Raw genomic sequence first — 18844 nt, forward strand, 5'->3', positions numbered from 1 at the left:
CAACATAAACATATCTTTTTTTTTTTATTATTAGCTTTATCCCTCGTACAACCACAAACTTCAGTGTGTTTTGTTATATTTGATCAGATTAGACCAAAACAAATGTGATTGTAAAGCTCAAGTCAAGTCTTTTATTTTCACTTTCTTCATATGTACAAGACATACAAGGGAAATGAAATTACGTTTACTCTCTACAATATACAAATATACAAGACTGACATTTAAAAAACTGACATAAAGTGCGGGACATGACAGGTAACAATGGTAAGATAAATATAAATATGAAGTATAGACATTACAATAAAAAGCAATAAAAAAGCTGAAGGTAAAGGATGCATGGTTTTTTTTTCACCGTGATATAGATTGGTGCAATGGGGCTTTTATTTTCAGAGCAAATACTATCTGCTTCCTTTGCAGTTACTACAGCAAGTCTTCTGGGTGTACGCCTCCAACTATTTGCCCATTTTCTTCTTTTTGAAACAGCTGAAGCTCAGAGTGGAGGGGAGAGTCTATGATGATCATTTGTTAAGTTCTGACTCTGGTTCTGAATTTGGATTCAGACTTTGACTGGACCATTGTTGAGCATCAATGGGCTTTGAGAAGAAGCTCCATTTGTGGAACAGATTCTATGTTTTTAAGAGTTTTTGTCTTTGTGTGAAGGTATTTAACTCCATCCATCTCCACATCAGCTTTGTCCAGACTCTCTTTTTTCTCTGCTTTGAACTAAAACATGCCCCTCAGCATAATGCTGCTACTGCCATGTTTCACTATGAGAAATTAGGTTTTATTTCACATTTAGAAAATGTTCAAATTTTGCAGACAGGGCGTCTGATGACGTTTCTTCAATAGGCACCTCCTTGATTTTATTTTCAGATAGTTCTCTAGGTTTTAAAACCATGCACAGTTTGTATTGTTCTATCCTATCAAATACCAAATGCACTGAGTTTGGTGGTTATGAATTGGACAGAAAAGAAAAAAAATTAGAACGTAGTAATGTTTTAAGCTAGGTACTGTACGTCATTTTCCCCCTTTCCTTCTCAGTTGTATTCTAATGTATGCATGAAGTTTTAACTGCATCCAAATCCATTTCAGTTGATAAAATATTTACTTTGTTTAATCTTCCTTTTCAGAGTTGAATCATAATTCTGGGGATGAACAAAGAGCTGCCATCCTCTTCCAGTTTTATTTATTTCTTAAGCTTTTCTCTAGTGTGTCACTCTCCCTCAGTCATCTTCATAGCCCACACAGCATCCATTCTCCTGTTTTTTTTTTTTTTTTTTTCCACCCTGATGCCTCTCTTTTTGTTTCATTGTACACAGATCCCACTCTCTCTGCTTGGCCTCAAGGCAAAAGACGCATCTGAGCAGAGTTTGGTGGGTCCAGAAGCACAGCTCAGTTTTAAACCAGGCAATCGATGACTTGCTGAGAAACTGGTTTTAACTGTTTCTGTTGATGTGTGTGTATGTGTGTGTGTGAGCTTAAAGCTGGCAAATCAGCGTGAAAACAAACTGAACAAGAGCGGGAAAACCTCTATAGATTGATGGGAGTCGTAAGTTTATAACGTAAGTGGTAGCTGAAGGTACTGATTGATCCAAGTCTGGGAGAGACGACATGTAGGGAGGTGTTTACGTTTGTTGTATTTTTGTAGAAAAAAAAAAAAAAACTAATATCAGTTTTAATTGGTTAGTGGAAGGGGACAGCACTTTGTAGAGAGGCTGGGTGGGAAGGTAGTGCTACTGAACATAAAAAGCAAATCTAAGAGACGTAAAGCATTTTAAATAAGTACTTTTATTCTCAATTTATCTTTGTTTTACTTTGGAAATGACACCTGTAAAGAACAAAGAAGAGAACTCCTAATGACACAGTGCCACTTGTTCATTTTGTGTAAATATTACTAGACGATGTAAATACAATGTTGTATATGAAAAAAAAACAACTTTAAAATAAAAGGGAAAATCATTTGTGAGCAGAAAAATGGTTTTATTTTTATTTGGATGATGCCAGATGTGACACAAATACTGTGTAACTCAAAGGTTTTTATTTGTTTATTTGATGTTCAACGAACCAGAAAGTGTTTTACCGTATTATGCCATTGGTTAATTTCCTATTTGTGTCCTAAAAAAAAAAAAAAAAGAAGCGTTTGTCCTCAGTTGCTGGTTTCTTATTGGTACCATGGTTTTAAAGTGCTTTGGACATGTCTATAAGCTTGGTTCTGAACAATTAAAGCTTGTCTGTCAAAGCATGAAGTTTTGGCTTCAGATCACATTGCTTTTCCACACTGTAAAAGTGAGGTTAGGCAACACAAATTAGCTCATAGCAAGATTGATTCACAACTGAAGACTTCCATTAAAGTGAACCTCATTGAATAAAAGCAAATAGCTGTGGTTAGAAAAAAACACTTTAGTGCCAAGAGTCACAAACTGCACTATCTTTTATTCAACCACATTCTCTAAACAGTAATATTTATTTACTTCTTATATCCACTGTTAACTAGTCGCACTACTGTTCTACATGCTGATGAAGATTTTCAGTCATCCTGGTCATAGTCATTCCGTAAAAGTAAAAAAAAAAAACAATCCACTGGACATGGTTTCCAAGGTTTGAAGATGTTTCGCATCCCCTCCAGGAAGCTTCCTCCAAGCGAAACGTCTTCAAAACTTTTACGGAACTGTTCTATATCGTTTAGATCTGGAGGCAGAGATTTTCATGAAAGAAGGTTGATTTTGTCTAATTGTGTCGATTCTGTTAATTTGGCCACAATGCATGCTAATGAGCTTCTAAAGGTGAAACAAACCATCAGTACTGGATGTCCTCCACCATGCTTTAAAGTTGACATTAGGGGCTTTCAAACAAAACAACTGGAAAGTTAATAGCTAAAAACTGGATCATACTTTGAGGGGAAAAAATACAATTTCAATTCAGTTTATATAGCGCAATTCACATCCATTCATTTTCCTTTACGCTTATTCCTGCTGGGATTGCGAGGGATGCTGGTGGGTCTCCAGCTGTCAATGGGCCAAACAGGTTGTCAGTCCATCACAGGGCAACACAGAGACAAACAACCATTCACACCTAAGGACAATTTAGAGAAGCCAATTAGCCTAACAGTCGTGTTTTTGGATTGGAAGCCGAAATACCCGGAGAGAACGCACGCATGCTCAGGGAGAACTTGTAAACTCCATGCAGAAACACCCCGGGCCGGTAATCGAACCCTCTTGCTGCCAGCCAGCAGCGCTACCCACTACACCGCTGTGCAGCCCCCTAGCCTCAATTCACAACACAAGGCACTTTACAGAGACAATTCAATCAGATCCTGCAGTCAGATTAGTTAGGAAAACCAGTTGATTGCATTCTGTCATTGACTTACAAGACATGCTCCACCTGAAGGAGCTTGCGTTGATGATTTTCAATTGTATTTTGACTCTTCAGCAATCCCTCACACTAAGCATGCATGTAGCAAAAGTAGGAGGGAAAACTCCCTTTTAAAAGGAAGAAAGTTAACCAGCTCCACAGGCGGCCTGGTCCAGAAAAAAACACAGCCATCCAGACGAGCTCTGAGCCAGCTCCCATGTCAAGGGATGAAAAAGAGCACATACCATTAGTCACAGTCAGGGAAACAGGACTACACTGAAAAACAGGCAAATCTCTAACATCTATGAACAGAGATTTTGATGGCAGCAGCACAGCTGATATTTCCCTCCAAGATGGTGTCACAGCCAAACAGGGAAAGACCAGATGCTACTATGAAGTGAAAAAAGCAGAGAGAGGATAGAGTTGTGAGTGAATCTTCCAAAATACTGCAGAATGGGAGAATAGAGATAGAATGAAGCAGAATAAGGAAAAGTGGCGTTATGTGATCCAGCAGCCTAAACATATGGTAGCACAAATACAGAAAATAGCTCATCCAACTGTTTTGGATGAGGTAAAAGAAAGGTAGAGCCAAGGAAGAATTTCTGTCCAGACTGAAACTCTGACCCACCTGATCGGGCTGTCAACACTCTTACCTAAAAATAAAAAAATATGTTTTTAACTATAAGCTTTATCAAAAAAGAAAGTTTTTAAACCAAGCCTTAAAAGTAGACAGGGTGTCTGCCACGCAGGCTAAAACTGGTAGTTGGTTCCACAGGAGAGGAGCTTAATAACTAAAAGACCTACCTCCCATTCTACTTGTAGAAATTCTAGGAACCACTAGTAAACCTGCAGATTGAGAGCAATGACTCTGGAACATAAAGAACAATCAGAGGTCTGATATAAAATAAAGCATTTAAGGCTTTATATGCGAAAAGGAGCATTTTAAATTCTATACTGGATTTAATAGGAAGCCAATGAAGGGAAGATAGTAGAAAAATCATCTCTATTTTTAATTTTCATTAGAATTTTGGCTGCAGGATTTTGGATCAGCTGAAGGCTTTTAACTACAGTTTGTTGACTTCCTGATAGTAAAGAATTACAATAGTCCAGCCTTGAAGTAACAAATGTATTGACTAGTTTCCCAGCTTCACCCCATGACAGGATATTTCTAATTTTTGAAATATTCTGCAGATCAAAAAAGGAATTTCTAGAGGCATCTTTGATATAGGATTTAAATGACAGGTCCTGATCAAAAATAACACCAAGATTTTTAACTTCAATCAATTTAATCCCATCCAAATGAAGTGACTGACTAATCAACTTCTTCTTTTCAGAGACTCGGTTACAAAGACAATGACTAGTTTAATCTGCACTACTCTATAATATTTCTGTAGACATGTAGAGCACCTTTTTCTTTCTTGTCTCCTTAACATTTTGCTTTAAAGTGTGCAGCTCTGCATCAAACCAGGCAGCCAGCTTTCTATTTTTAAGTTCCTCTTTTTCAAAGCATCTGCGTTGGCTAAGGCAGTACACAGGGAACTAGTAACCCCATCAACATGTCAATTTGTGAAGTGAATAAATGAAATGTTTCCCTCCACAGTATTGTTCAGTGATATATAGGAGATAAAAAGTGGAACCGATTCTTTAAAATATATATGTGCATTATCTGATAATGATCTGCTAAAGTGAAACCTTCTTTTGGAGGAGAACTCTGTTAAAGTAATTTTGAATGTTACGAAAAAAAAGTGGTCAGACTGTACATGGTTGTGAGGAAATACAGTTATTCTTTCACATTCTAATCTATGCCATATGTCAGCACAAGGTCCAAAGTATGAAGATGAGAATGTGTTGGACTATTCACATTTTAAACAAATCCAATCAAGTCGAAATGGTATTAAAGACTGCATTTAATTTAATACTTTTTTTACTTTGGAAAACTTAAAGTATTTATATAAATTCATGTCGCAGTTTCTTAGATTTTTTTATGTAAACCTGTTAAAAATTATATATTAGTTTTCTTCTCTTAATATTTGTATGGCCTGCTATTTTGTTCTCGTATGTGACATCAGAATCCCCCTAAAATACATTTAAGGAACCAAAGCTACTGATCATTTACTTATACTAGAAAATCATTTATACCAAACTATTATCTGGGTACACATCCAAATAAAAACAGTTGCATTTGCACATGAGTTTCAAAATCTTTTGTTAAAAGCAATGCTTTTATTAAATGTACATACTTTGGATGTACTTGGATGCACTTTTGGAACATACTTTTATGAGAAATGGTCCAGAGGGCATATGGCTGAAAGGTTTTTTCATCAGTTGACCAGTAGGGGGTGCTACAGCCACACGAACGCCAAGTAGATATTATCTGACTAAGATACTACACACAGTAGTAAAAAATTCTCAGACTGCCAATTTAAAGTGTAATAAACCATTACTTTATTATTTGGAAAGTATTCTAATGATAGTACTATGCTTAGTACTCTTGGCTCGGTTCAGTCATGTAGTGCTAAGGCATAACAATCGTCATTTACTACACACATTACTAAGGAAAGCCTAGTGATTCAGATATTTGTATTTATGTATATATTTTTATTTTTTTACTATTTGTAGTTTGGTAATAAAATGATAAAACTGCGTTTAAGGAAAAAAAAAAAATACTGTCCCTTTAAATATGTTAATTACTTTTTTCCTCGGGATTTGTCCTGACGTCACATCCGGAGGGGAGCTCTGCTCCTACTTTTTTGTTGGGACTGAGAGAAAAAACTGTCCTTTGGAAGGAGCATTGCGCAGAAGAAAAAAGAAAACATTTAAACTGAAGGGATTTAGAGAAATTACACATTATGGACCTTTATAAAGTTTCGCTTCACAGGAGCACAATGCGGGTGGGCGCGCTTTCCCCGTAAATTTCCTACAGGAGCCTGTTTGTTTTGTAAGTATCCAAGTGTGAGTCGGTGAGCCGTGGGAGCTAACGGTGGTGTTTGTTTTGTTGTAGCGGAGCACGTTCGGTGCGTTCTGTCCAATGAATTCTATCGAAAACTTCCTGCCCGTGCGACGAAACGGTTAAAACAAGTGCCCACCTGTTGCTTTTATTCAGGTAGTTCAGGGCCTGACCGTTACAGGTGTCGCTAGGATTAAACAGGTGTTCCTTTCAATATTCTCGTTTCAGATTAAAACTGAAGATATGGGCAAGAATATTCCAGATTGGTAAAAAGAGCTTTGTTGCGACGGGGGAAAAAGGTGATCTATGTCCTTTTGGGGAATGAAAACACGGACCATACGCTTTTAAATCTGCGCATATTTTAGAAAGGAATGTAAGCATTTGCTGGGTCTAATTTAAATAAATAATATTTAAATTAGCCCAAATTCATATGTTCATCTATTTTCTTCTGCTGGGCTTAGTCCTTTTGACCCTGAAGTTAGCATCAGACTTGTTTTTTTCTTCATTGTGTTTAGGCTCTGGAATAAAGGGCTAGTCTGGCCTACATTTGACTGATTTTAAAAATAAAATCATCTGACCTTTAAATCAGGACTCTGTAGTTTTAATTTGATTGTATGTTTAGAGACTGATATTTTTGGCTGATTGTCAACAACCAAAGGTATAAATCTTTTCAGCTTTCTAGTTCTGGTTGTGTGTTAAACCCAACCTCCAGTCTGCTTTCTTCTGAAGGCTGAAAGTGTAACACAGGTTGCAAGGTGTGGACCTTTTAAGTAATAAAGCAATTTTTATCATAGTTTTTTCTTTAAATCAATGAAATATATTGGCTTTGTTAATTAAGAAAAAAGTATTTTTCATTTTCTTAGTTTTAATTTCAATAAAAGCTACACAGATTTCAACAGAAAGACTATTGAAATATATATATGTATATGTATAAATGTGTATGTATATGTATGTACATATGTATATGTATGTGTCTGAATACATGTATCTATGTATACACGTATGTATACATGTATATATCTATGTATACACGTATGTATACATGTATGTATACTTGTATACATGTATACATACGTGTGTATATGTATGTGTATATATATATATATATATATATATATATATATATATATATATATACATACACAGACAAAACATTGATAGTCCTGTTTTGTGTTAATCTTACAATAGAAAACTGAAGAATTGCAACATGTTTGTAAAGATGCAAAAAGCTGCTAAACCTTCTACAACATTGCAGAATCAAACCCGATCATTAGTGCACCGTTTTCTACTTGTAGAAAAAGCTGTTTATAGGGCCCAAACTTATTGAAACAATGAATTTCTTTACATTGAAATCTATATTTTAATAATTTCTTCAAATAAAACTGTTTTATTTTATTTTATTTTTATTCTGAACATACTGTTTAATTAATATGTTGTGTAACTCTACACCCATTGCTTTTATTGAGAAATACTCCCTCTTGCAGGGCGTTACCATTTATACAATTCCAAGAAAAATCATTGAAGTTGTGCAGAGACACTTTTTGACTAATATATTCCTCTATTTCCAGGTTTCGTGCTGGTACCCACCCTCACAACCATCATGCTGAGTTTTCTGCGCAGGACTTTGGGTCGTCGATCCATTCGCAAACACGCAGAAAAAACCCGTTTACGGGAAGCGCAGCGGGCCACGACTCACATTCCTGCAGCTGGGGACGCAACGTCTATCATCACTTGCCGTGTTTCCCTACTGGACGGGACAGATGTCAGCGTCGACCTGCCGGTAAGCACGCTTGCTCCAAGTTGGGCTAAGACAATGAGGCGTGCATGTGTGCAAAGCAGATAAATACAATCATTTTTAAAATAGTAGACTCACATATGACATGGATACGAGAGAGGGGGAGAGACATGTAGGAAAGAGGCACAGGTCAGATCTGAAACCGGGTCGCCCGCTTCGAGGACTAAGGCCTCTATACATGGATCGTGTGCACTAACCACTGTGCGAAATGTAACACAGCTTTTAAACTATTATTTTCCTCCCTTTTTTTGGTTCCTAAAACATCAGTGAATCATTAAAACTTTTTAAGTACTGGCTCTCAGGCTGGTATGAGACATAATCTTTCCTCTAAAACGAATAAAAAAAAAAAAACAGGAGTAAAGCTGGTGACCATTGTATTCCCCTATCAGTAGAGCAGTCCAGCTAAGCCTCTCAAGTGTGTGTGTTGAAGCACAGTTGATCACCTGTAATTCCATGATCCTCTCCTGAGAACACATGACGGCATCACATGGCATGTTGGACTCATCATCAGTGCAGCCACCACTCAATGCTCCCACCCCACAAACCCAGCTTTTATTCTTCATCCACATTTTATGCCATGACTCTTTTTCCACGAAGTAAGTCGCTGCTAAAATTGGGAACTATCCAGATGCTTCAATTTTTTTTTCCTGAGGTCTTTGTGTTTTGCTTCATTATTATTATGGTCTTTACAAACTGATGTCTGTTTTTTTTCTTTAAGTTTTTAGCTGATTGGTTAGCACAGTCCATATAAAGTAACAGCAAGTGCAAAAAAGAAGGTTCAAGAGCCTAAGTAGATAAAAAGACAAAAGAGGAACAAAAAAATCCAGCAAAGGATGGATTCATCCTCCTCAGCTGATTATCTTTAACCACAGTTTGAGCTTCTTTAAGAGAAATATTTTCTGTTTTTTCACTTTTGTTGGATTGCATAAGGAAATCTTTTGTTGGATATGGTTTCTTAAGTCTAGATTAAAATAAAGAAAAAATTTTAAAATAAAAAATAAATGTTAATGTAAAATGAAAAGTAGGAGCAGTTGTCCTGTTATCTGAACCATTTATGGTAAATATACATAAAAAGGTAGAAAATGTTTGTCAATCACACTTTTTTAAAGGGGTTATTTGGCTTTTTGGCATCAAATACAAAAAGATTTCTACTCAAAATGGATGATAATAAGGACAAAAATGGGAAAAAAAAGCTTTGATAATTGTATTGAGGTATTGACAAAACCCATTTTGTGGCTAATGGATTTAATTACCTTGATACAGAACTGCAGCTAATTCACGGTCGGTCATCTTTTAGGACTTTGGTCTCACACATACCAAATGTTCCTGGAAACATTTTTTGGATTTGGTATAAAGGTCTTTGTGCTGCAAAATTCCTCAGCAGCATAAAACAGTTTTTTTTATGTCCTGTGTGTCACAAGCGGTGTCAAGTTGAGACTGACTAAATTCAAATTTTCAGTTTGGACAGAGAAGGTGTATTGTTCTCCGTCTGAGGCTTTTTTGGCCCCATTAGAACGTTATCAGCTTGGACACTTTCTCTCTGTTGCTCTCCTCTTTCTCTGCTTTTGCTTTCCTTTTGGGCTTCAATTATTAATGGGGTTGATGGAAGCCTTTTGGTTTATTTTATTTTTTGTTCATTTTTTATATTTGCAGCTGCTTAAATCAGAGAGGTCTTTAATATTTACAGTCATTTAATGCTGTTCCTCCAAGCCTCCCTGGCCGCCTTGGAATTCTGACCTTGATGTAGTTTTCCAGTCATTTCAAATTGGTTTCCAAATCCTTTCCGTCCTCTAATCATGAATTGTTTCCTGTTGAGGTTTTTATCATCTAGCAGCATCTGAATGTACGCTGTGTGAGTAAAACTAACAGTTCGTGTGAGTTTGGCTGTTATCAGTGCTGAATAAGGAGACTAGCTAAGGGGATAATGTTGTGTAACAGGAATAAAGATGGATTCTCTCAATTCCATTTTTTATTTTTTATGTGCTGAGAATCCCTTAGATTTTAGTTCCCGGGTACTGATTCTCATATGTTTGTTTATTCTACACAAACTAGCTTCCCTTTAAAACTAATGATGGTGATAAGCACAATCCTGTTTGTTTCTGCTGTTTTTGTGCTTTCAGCTGAGAAACTGCACTCCTGACCTATTAGGTTTCAATATAATAATATTAAACGCCTTAAAAAGAAAGCAGATAATGTTTGAAATGCAGGATTTGTTGGCTGCTTTCCCGCTGCACAGATGGGAGTGCCAAAGACACAGAAGTTCACAGAGACCCAGAAGTTAAGATTAAATAAAAAAAAATGGATTCATCATAACTATCATTATATTTAACAATGATTTTATCATAGTAGAGCATCATGGCCTGTCATTCAAGGAGTAGACCACGAGACTAAAACCAGATGTTAATTGTGTATAATAACGGAAACAATACCGGTAATAGTGCATTCAGACCGAAAGTGGGGAGTTCATCGTGCAGGTTACTCCCCGCACCGTGTCCGGTACCTCCTTGTACATCTACCTACGCAAGATACACCGATGCTAGGCAGCAGGCAGCGACAGACCGGGGTCTGTGCTGGAGGAAGCTGTTCTTCTACAGCTAAATTAAGCTTAATAACTTTTTTTTTAAAGCCACCTTTAAAACCTCTTAAGAGCATTTCTTATTTCTACCTCTATCCTTTAACTGAAAAAAGCTTTGCCTCCAAACTTCCTTGATTGGTTGCGGCGTTGCAATTTAATGGAAAAGTTCCGCTGTTTCAACTTCAGCGATCACTGCTTCGCTCTCTCCATGCTGCTGGCCACCTCCCCGCACAGTTTGCATGCTATCCACTGGACACCGCGCGCAGCCTGAATGCACCTTTAACAGTGCACAATGTAATTGAGCTTTAAACTGTACGGCAGCTAAAACATTATGTTCACATGTAATATAAACATTTGGTTTTTACAAAAGCAGCTTGAGGTGGTTAATATGCTGAATATTTCCCTGTAAGGCTTGTCTGTTTATACTAATTTAATTGATAAAATAAAACCACACTTTGTTCTTCGTAAAGTGAGCCATCGCTCTGTCTTTGATTATATATCAGCGTTTATTTAGTAGATCTGTTAGAGTAACTTATCTCTGAGCACTGCAGGCTAATGGGACTGAACAAGGTGCTACTAAAACAGAAACAAAAAGGCACAAAGCGTGTAGCTTAGTCATGCAGTTTGAAGCTGTATGACTTCATCATTGTTAGTAATCCTTCCTGATTAAAACGGTTCCCCCCTTTTTTTTTCTTTTTTTTTAAATCACTTGTTCAGTAGTTATTACTGTTTCCATCTTGCAAGCTTACAAATGCTTCTTAAATCCATATTATGGGACTTCATATGCTACTGTTTGCTGTAAACATCGCTAAACTCCTGTGTCCAAACTACATTGCTGTCCTTCTGCTGCCAGCATTAAGCTCTGTCTTGGAAAGAGACTTTCTGTAGGTTTTTACTGAATAGCTCTGGTGGATTTTCTCTGTACATTTTCTCACTTGAAAGGGACAGATTCTACATCCAACTGGATTTCACTCAATAAACAGCCTTTATATTGCCTGGTTTGCTTTTATATAGGCGTCGTTAATGATGCTTTTACAGACAGTTGGTCAAATGGGTGAAAAACCTCAACAAAGGAAAAGAAGTTTAATGCAACTATTTAATTGACTATTAAACTGACAAAATGTAAAAATTAGGAAATCATTATTGCTGTCAAGAAAACGTATTGCTTAACCTTTAGATATAAAAAAATGAATCCCAAACTTCCTTTCAATTAAATAATATCAAATATTTTTATAATAAATTCAGCCAAAAATGAACTCCAACACAGGGTTTCCGCGGGTCATTAAAAATCATTAAAAGTCATTAAATAATTACTTTTTAAATTAAGGCCTTAATTGGCATTAAAAATCATTAAATGTGTTTATTGTGGCATTTAAAATGCTTTATTAAAAAAAAATGTTTATAAAAACAATTTTGTCAGACATATTATATCACGATTTATTTGCGTGGAACTGCTTCCGGATGATCGCAAAGCTGTATGTTCAGAAAAGAAGCTTGAGTCGGAGAAAAGGCTAGAGAATAGGGGAAAAAAAGCAAATTTCAACAAAAGTGGCTGAAAAATTAGGAATTCGGGACATGGCTGCAGCCTGTCGATGGGTACCTGTTGGTGGCATAAAAATTATTTTTAAGAGCATTAAAAAGCATTAAGTTAGAGTTATTCATTTGTGTATAAACCCTGAAACAAATCTAAATAAAACTTTTACAGCCAAAGCATGTTAAGTCAAAATGTAGGAAATTTAAGTTTAACACTACACTTTTTTGTTAAAATAAATTTTAGTTCAAATGTAAACCCTTATGTGCATTCACATCAATTCATTCTTTACTTTAACATACTCATTTTAAGTTGCCTTGTCACAGTTTATTTCCCATTTACCTGATCAAACAATTCCAGGGAAAAGCAAAATGTTTAATATTTCAACGTTAATCTTAAGTAGACTTACAGGTGCTGGTCATAAAATTAGAATATCATGAAAAAGTAGATTGATTTCAGTAATTCCATTTAAAAAGTGAAACTTGTATATTATATTCATACATTACATACAAACTCATATATTTCAGATGTTTATTTTGTTTAATTTTGATGATTACAAATGACAACAAATGAAAATCTCAAATTCATCATATCAGAAAATTAGAATATTACTGAAGACCAATAAAAACAAAGGATTTATAGAAATGTTGGCCAACTGAAAAGTATGAACATGAAAAGTATGAGCATGTACAGCACTCAGTATTTAGTTGGGCCTCCTTTGGCCTGTATTACTGCAGCAATGCGGCGTGGCATGGAGTCGATCAGTCTGTGGCACTGCTCAGGTGTTATGATAGCCCAGGTTGCTCTAATAGTGGCTTTTAGCTCTTCTGAATTGTTGGGTCTGGTGTATTGCATCTTCTTCTTCACAATACCCCATAGATTTTCTATGGGGTTAAGGTCAGGAGAGTTTGCTGGCCAATTAAGAACAGGGATACCATGGTCCTTCAACCAGGTACTGGTAGCTTTGGCACTGTGTGCAGGTGCCAAGTCCTGTTGGAAAATGAAATCTGCATCTCCAAAAAGTTGGTCAGCTGCAGGAAGCATGAAGTGCTCTAAAACTTCCTGGTATGTGGCTGCGTTGACCCTGGACCTCAGAAAACACAATGGACCAACACCAGCAGATGACATGGCACCCCAAACCATCACTGACTGTGGAAACTTTACACTGGACTTCAAGCAACGTGGATGAAGTGCCTCTCTACTTTTCCTCCAGACTCTGGGACCTTGATTTCCAAAGGAAATGCAAAATTTACTTTCATCAGAGAACATGACTTTGGACCACTCACCAGCAGTCCAGTCCTGTTTCTCTTTAGCCCAGGCAAGACGCTTCTGACGCTGTCTGTGGTTCAAGAGTGGCTTGACACAAGGAATGCGACAGCAGAAACCCATGTCTTTCATACGTCTGTGTGTGGTGGTTCTTGAAGCACTCACTCCAGCTGCAGTCCACTCTTTGTGAATCTCCCCCACATTTTTGAATGGGTTTTGTTTCACAATCCTCTCCAGGGTGCGGTTATCTCTCTTGCTTGTACACTTTTTTCGACCACATCTTTTCCTTCCCTTCGCCTCTCTATTAATGTGCTTGGACACTGAGCTCTGTGAACAGCCAGCCTCTTTAGCGATGACCTTTTGTGTCTTGCCCTCCTTGTGCAAGGTGTCGATGGTCGTCTTTTGGACAACTGTCAAGTCAGCAGTCTTCCCCATGATTGTGTAGCCTATAGAACTAGACTGAAAGACCATTTAAAGGCTTTTGCAGGTGGTTTGAGTTAATTAGCTGATTAGAGTGTGGCACCAGGGGCCATCAATTTTGAACCTTTTCACAATATACTAATTTTCTGATATGATGAATTTGAGATTTTCATTTGTTGTCATTTGTAATCATCAAAATTAAACAAAATAAACATCTGAAATATATGAGTTTGTATGTAATGTATGAATATAATATACAAGTTTCACTTTTTAAATGGAATTACTGAAATCAATCTACTTTTTCATGATATTCTAATTTTATGACCAGCACCTGTATATAGTGATGTTGCCTCCAACACCGAGACTTTGATGCAGGGTTTAAACCTCACAGGGTCATTATGGTGAAGCAGTGGGTCAGAGCTTGCTTCGTGCGATGTTCCTGATTTTGTTTGTTACCTTTACTGCCACATTCATGACCAACTCCCCTAACTGCTTCGAGTTTAGAGCCGTAGCTTTGAACATTTGCTGTGACTTGGTGCATTTATGGCTCAAGCGCTGGTTCATGTCCCCATGCTACACATATTATACATCAAAAACAGCTCTCATTTCTGGATATTCAGAGTATTTTGATTCTCCTTTTATATAGAAACATCAAGGGAGCCTTCCTAAGTGTGGAAATATTTTGATTTTTAAGCCACCTAATAAGGTAGTGTACATTCAATGTGTTTATTAGAAAGCCTAAAACCTATCCAGTAGTATAATATTTATAGTAATAATAATTGAACATCATTGACAGTGGAGAAATGGAGAAATTCACATTTGCATCTTAACTCATCCCCCTGGGGAGCGGTGGGATGCCACTTTGCGGCTCCTGGGGAGCAATCAAGGGCTAAGGGTCTTGCTCAGGGACCCAGAGTGCAGGCTGTTATGCAAGTGATGCAGTTCTTACTAATGCTAAATGCATAACGGGTAAGACGAACAACCTAACAGGTTGTCATTTTGGTTTTACTGGTCTTACAGGTACTATAGCGGAGGTGCAGCATTACTTCTCTGTTCCTCCTCTGGATCTGCTGAAATATTGGGCAGAAGACACAAGGTTACCCAAATCTATACCACACAGCTAAACAGTAGCTCATCACAGCAGCCTCCTCTGTTGGAAATTGTCTCAAAAAATAGAAGAAGTTTGAGCCCTGCTGCTCTGTAAAAAGCACTTTTATTAAATAAGTCATTGATTGCAGAGATGAATTTAACTGAGTCAGAAATTAAGGTGTTTCACCTGTAAAAGGTGCTCCTTGATTGCCTTTGGTGTTTGCCACTGATTGGCAGGGACGAGGAACAGGCAGTTCACCAGAACATCTCCCAATCGATCCTCTAATGGAACCGATGGAGATTTCACAGTATCTGTGAATCGCCTCATCAGCTTTAATTTTGTTGCTCAACTTGCAATAGAACCAAGAGATGTTGAACATCTCTGTGCAGGACCGTTGTTTGGGCAGCTTTTTCCAAAACAGAGTTTTATAGAGGAGGGCAGTGGCTTTGGACCACTTTGCCGTTCACGTACTGGATGACGCCTTTAACATCTATAAAATAGCCTTTTTATCTGACCCTTTACATCTAACACATAATTTGATGAGCAGACTGACACCTCAGTAGTTCAGTGCCGATGCATCTATAGCATCGGCCTATCCCACGCTGTTCAGCGGATGTGACATCAAGTGCATCCATTTTAAATGGATCCAGCCTAGCAAACAATGGAAGCGTTATAGACTTTGACAACGATATTCAAAATGGATTATGCTGATATCCAAAAGCGATTGGCATCCAGCTAAAGTATGGAAGTTAAAAAAAAACAAAAAAAAACAAAACAAAAAAAAACAAAACAAAAAAAAAGCAAAAAGAGTGTGAGCTACGAGAACAAGCAGAAGATTCCTGCAGTTCTGTGTTTTGGCCAGAGGTGGCAGTGTCATTAGAAAACTAAAAAATGGAGGTTGGTATTTACCAAATAAAACAAACACTGGTAAACATAAGCTGTTGACTATTATTCACACTTCTGCAGTATTTTTCCTAACCAGTAAAATTTTGATTAAAATGAAACTTTTCAATTTAGCTAATTTATTATAAACATAATATTGCTATTCAAGTAGATGGAGTTAACATTTTATATTTTATGAACCGTAATACTGCTTAGTTTGCCATTATTAAATGTCGCTGTAAGGCTTTTTTTAGTTGTCCTCTGAGTTTTTTCTTTAGCAGGTCCTGTTTGTGAAGGACTTCTTTCAAAGTCTTTTTACAGTTGCAACTGCTTTGGAGACTTGTGTTAGGTTTATAAAAAAAAAAATAAAACAATCCACTGGACTTAGTTTGCAAGTTTGAAAACATCTATGAAACTTTTTCAATTAAAAATGTCAGGAATAGCATTGAGTTTGAGTTTTTAAAACCGCAAACTCAACGCTATTCCTGACATTTTGAATTTAAATAAAAAAGCTTCTTGGAGGGGAAGCAAAACGTCGTCAAACTTGGAAACAAAGTCCAGTGGATTGTTTTTAATTTTCTTTGAATGACTATGACCTGGATGACTGAGAATCTTTACCAGCATATGTTAGGTTTAATTTTCCTTTAATCTCAAATTTGAGAAGTTATCATGAGGTAATCTCTGAGGTAAAATGCCTTCCAGTTTTCAGCCACTATGGCTGCTGTTACAACCAATTGATGGTAAAAGCAGCCTCCTTGGAAGACTCACAATAAGCCGTATGCTTTTAGAGGGAACTTCAATGCAGCTTCTTTTGATGGTTTGTTTCCATTTAAGGTAATGGCTTTATTGCACACGGTTGAACTGGATGGGATTTAATGTTAATGTTTTAAAGACAAGTATTTTTCTCTATCTGTATGATTCTGGGTCATTTTCTTTAGTTTACATCATACATTTGCACAAGGCTTTTTACTTGTTCAAGTAAAGCTTGGGTTTCGATGCCTTTTTCTGCAAATGTTGCTAAAAAAAAAAAGAGTATTAGTATTAAAGAGTACAAAAGAGTATTAAATACAGGCCATTATAAGTACTATTTACTTATTTATTTTTTACATTATGTGAACTATTTAGATGCAGTTGACTAGCCGCAATTATGACTACTCATAAATAGCTCTACAGTCAGATTAACATAAATAAACAGATATAGTACCCACTCTGTATGGAAATAAATAAAACCTAATGTCACAAAGTCGAGTGTCAAGCGTACTCAGCAGGTCTGGTGAAGGTTTTGTAACACAAATACTTCATTGCACGATGTACTGTAATTATGTGGTTGTACTTAAGATTTACCTAGGATGTTCATCTACAGGGATTTTAGGCAGCTGGTTTTTAGATGATGGAATAGAAGCAAAACAGTGGGAATAAAACAAAGTTTAGTGTCAATGCAAAGAAACTGAATATTTTAACCCCTAAAACTTTGGTGCTGTTTAAACTACTCACTTCTTCTACACTTACCTTTAGTTTCTCTAAAAACTAAGTTGTAATTCAAAGGAAGGTTGTAGGACTGTGAGTTGGTAGAGCTGGCACTAAAGTGGACTCCAAGGAGTTTTTGCCTAAGTCCTTTTTTAATATATATTTAATGATGGCACATTGCACAGTATAAATTGGTCAATATTGCTGTAATAATATTTATTTTCTTTGTTTGTTAGGGTCTTATAGTCAAGTTGCATCATTTCAGGGTGTGGTTTCTTATCAAGTTTCAGGTTGGATAGCAGTCAGACTGATAAACGTATGCCTGTTATTTTCCAGGGTGGGATTAAATTACACAGGAAAAGCATTTATCAACAGTCGTAAAAAAGTAGAGCCCGATTTATATTTATATTTATTGTAAATGTAATGGTACAGTGTACCAAAACTTAGGAGTGCTGTTCTACTTCTTGGTCCTAATAGTTGTTTTCTGCTTTGCGTTGATGACCTCTTTTTGAAACTTTTGGTCCTTTTCTGTGCAGTTCTATTGCATTCAGCGATACAGAAGCCTGCTTCTGATTTCCAATAGAGTCTTTAAGATCTATTGGTCTGCACCCCACTCCAACACATTAAAATCTAGTGGCTGGAAACTAAGCTCTGATGTGGTGGAACCAGGGATGCATTGAAATGTTGCAGGCAGTGGTTTTTGACAACTGCAGCTGGAAACCTTTGCCATAGATTTTAAAGAGCTGTACTTATTTTTTACCATTTGTGGACTGCAGTTTTGCAGCCTTGCACTTGTTACATATGGATGTTGAAAATGCAGAAACTCAAATTGATAAATATACCAGAAAAAGGATAAATTGGCATATTAGATTAAATAAATGTCCTAGTGATTAACCAATATGTATTACTTTTAAATAAACAGTTGAATAGATGAATGAATATCTCATTTAATAATTAAGTCTTTTTTTTTTAAATGAATTTATTTCAAATGAATATAGATTTTTTTTACAGTTTGTTTGTCATATTTATATTTTATTGGTTTCAGGGCTCCCATTCAGCAGTGCCTTGAAGTAGTTCAATCTGTTAGCTTTACCCATCAAATTCAAGAGGGGGGAATCGGGCGGCTCCCCTGATATTTGATTGGCTGCTTCACACAGCATGTCAAGACAACTTCCTCCATGTTTTCTATCACTAAGTTTAATCTCTTGGCTGGAAAATGAAGAATTATTGCCAATAACTTTGGGAAATTATTTAGATTTATTAACCATAAACTCTAGCCTCTATACCACCATCTTGCTGCAATGTAATGCCTTTTATTGTCCCATAGCAGGGATTGTTACTTCATATCTGAAAAATCATTAAATGTTATTTATATTTCATTATTTAATGGAAATGTTGAAATGTTTAATGTTATATCTACTAAACAAATGGTACATTTAACAATTTAATGTTAAATTTTCATCTTTTTCATCATGACTTAATTATCTATTTCATTTTGTCCCTTGTAGCTTCCTCCCTGT

The 18844-nt window shown here is 36.5% G+C and overlaps 1 protein-coding gene across 2 annotated transcripts in view; it reads left to right on the plus strand.

Annotated features, from left to right (window-relative positions):
* Window positions 1-6073: 6073 nt before the first annotated feature.
* Window positions 6074-18844, plus strand: part of epb41l5 (erythrocyte membrane protein band 4.1 like 5) — a 52771-nt gene continuing 40000 nt past the window's right edge. For both annotated transcript variants that reach the window (XM_038290267.1, XM_038290268.1), the window contains exons 1-2: window positions 6074-6289; window positions 7867-8078. In XM_038290267.1, coding sequence (XP_038146195.1) covers window positions 7899-8078 — 180 coding nt within the window. In that variant the 5' untranslated portion in view covers window positions 6074-6289; window positions 7867-7898. The remainder of the gene's footprint in view (window positions 6290-7866; window positions 8079-18844) is intronic.

This window comes from Cyprinodon tularosa, unplaced genomic scaffold (assembly GCF_016077235.1).
Source record: "Cyprinodon tularosa strain WSP-4 unplaced genomic scaffold, ASM1607723v1 ctg278, whole genome shotgun sequence".
Taxonomy (NCBI): Eukaryota; Metazoa; Chordata; class Actinopteri; order Cyprinodontiformes; family Cyprinodontidae; genus Cyprinodon; species Cyprinodon tularosa.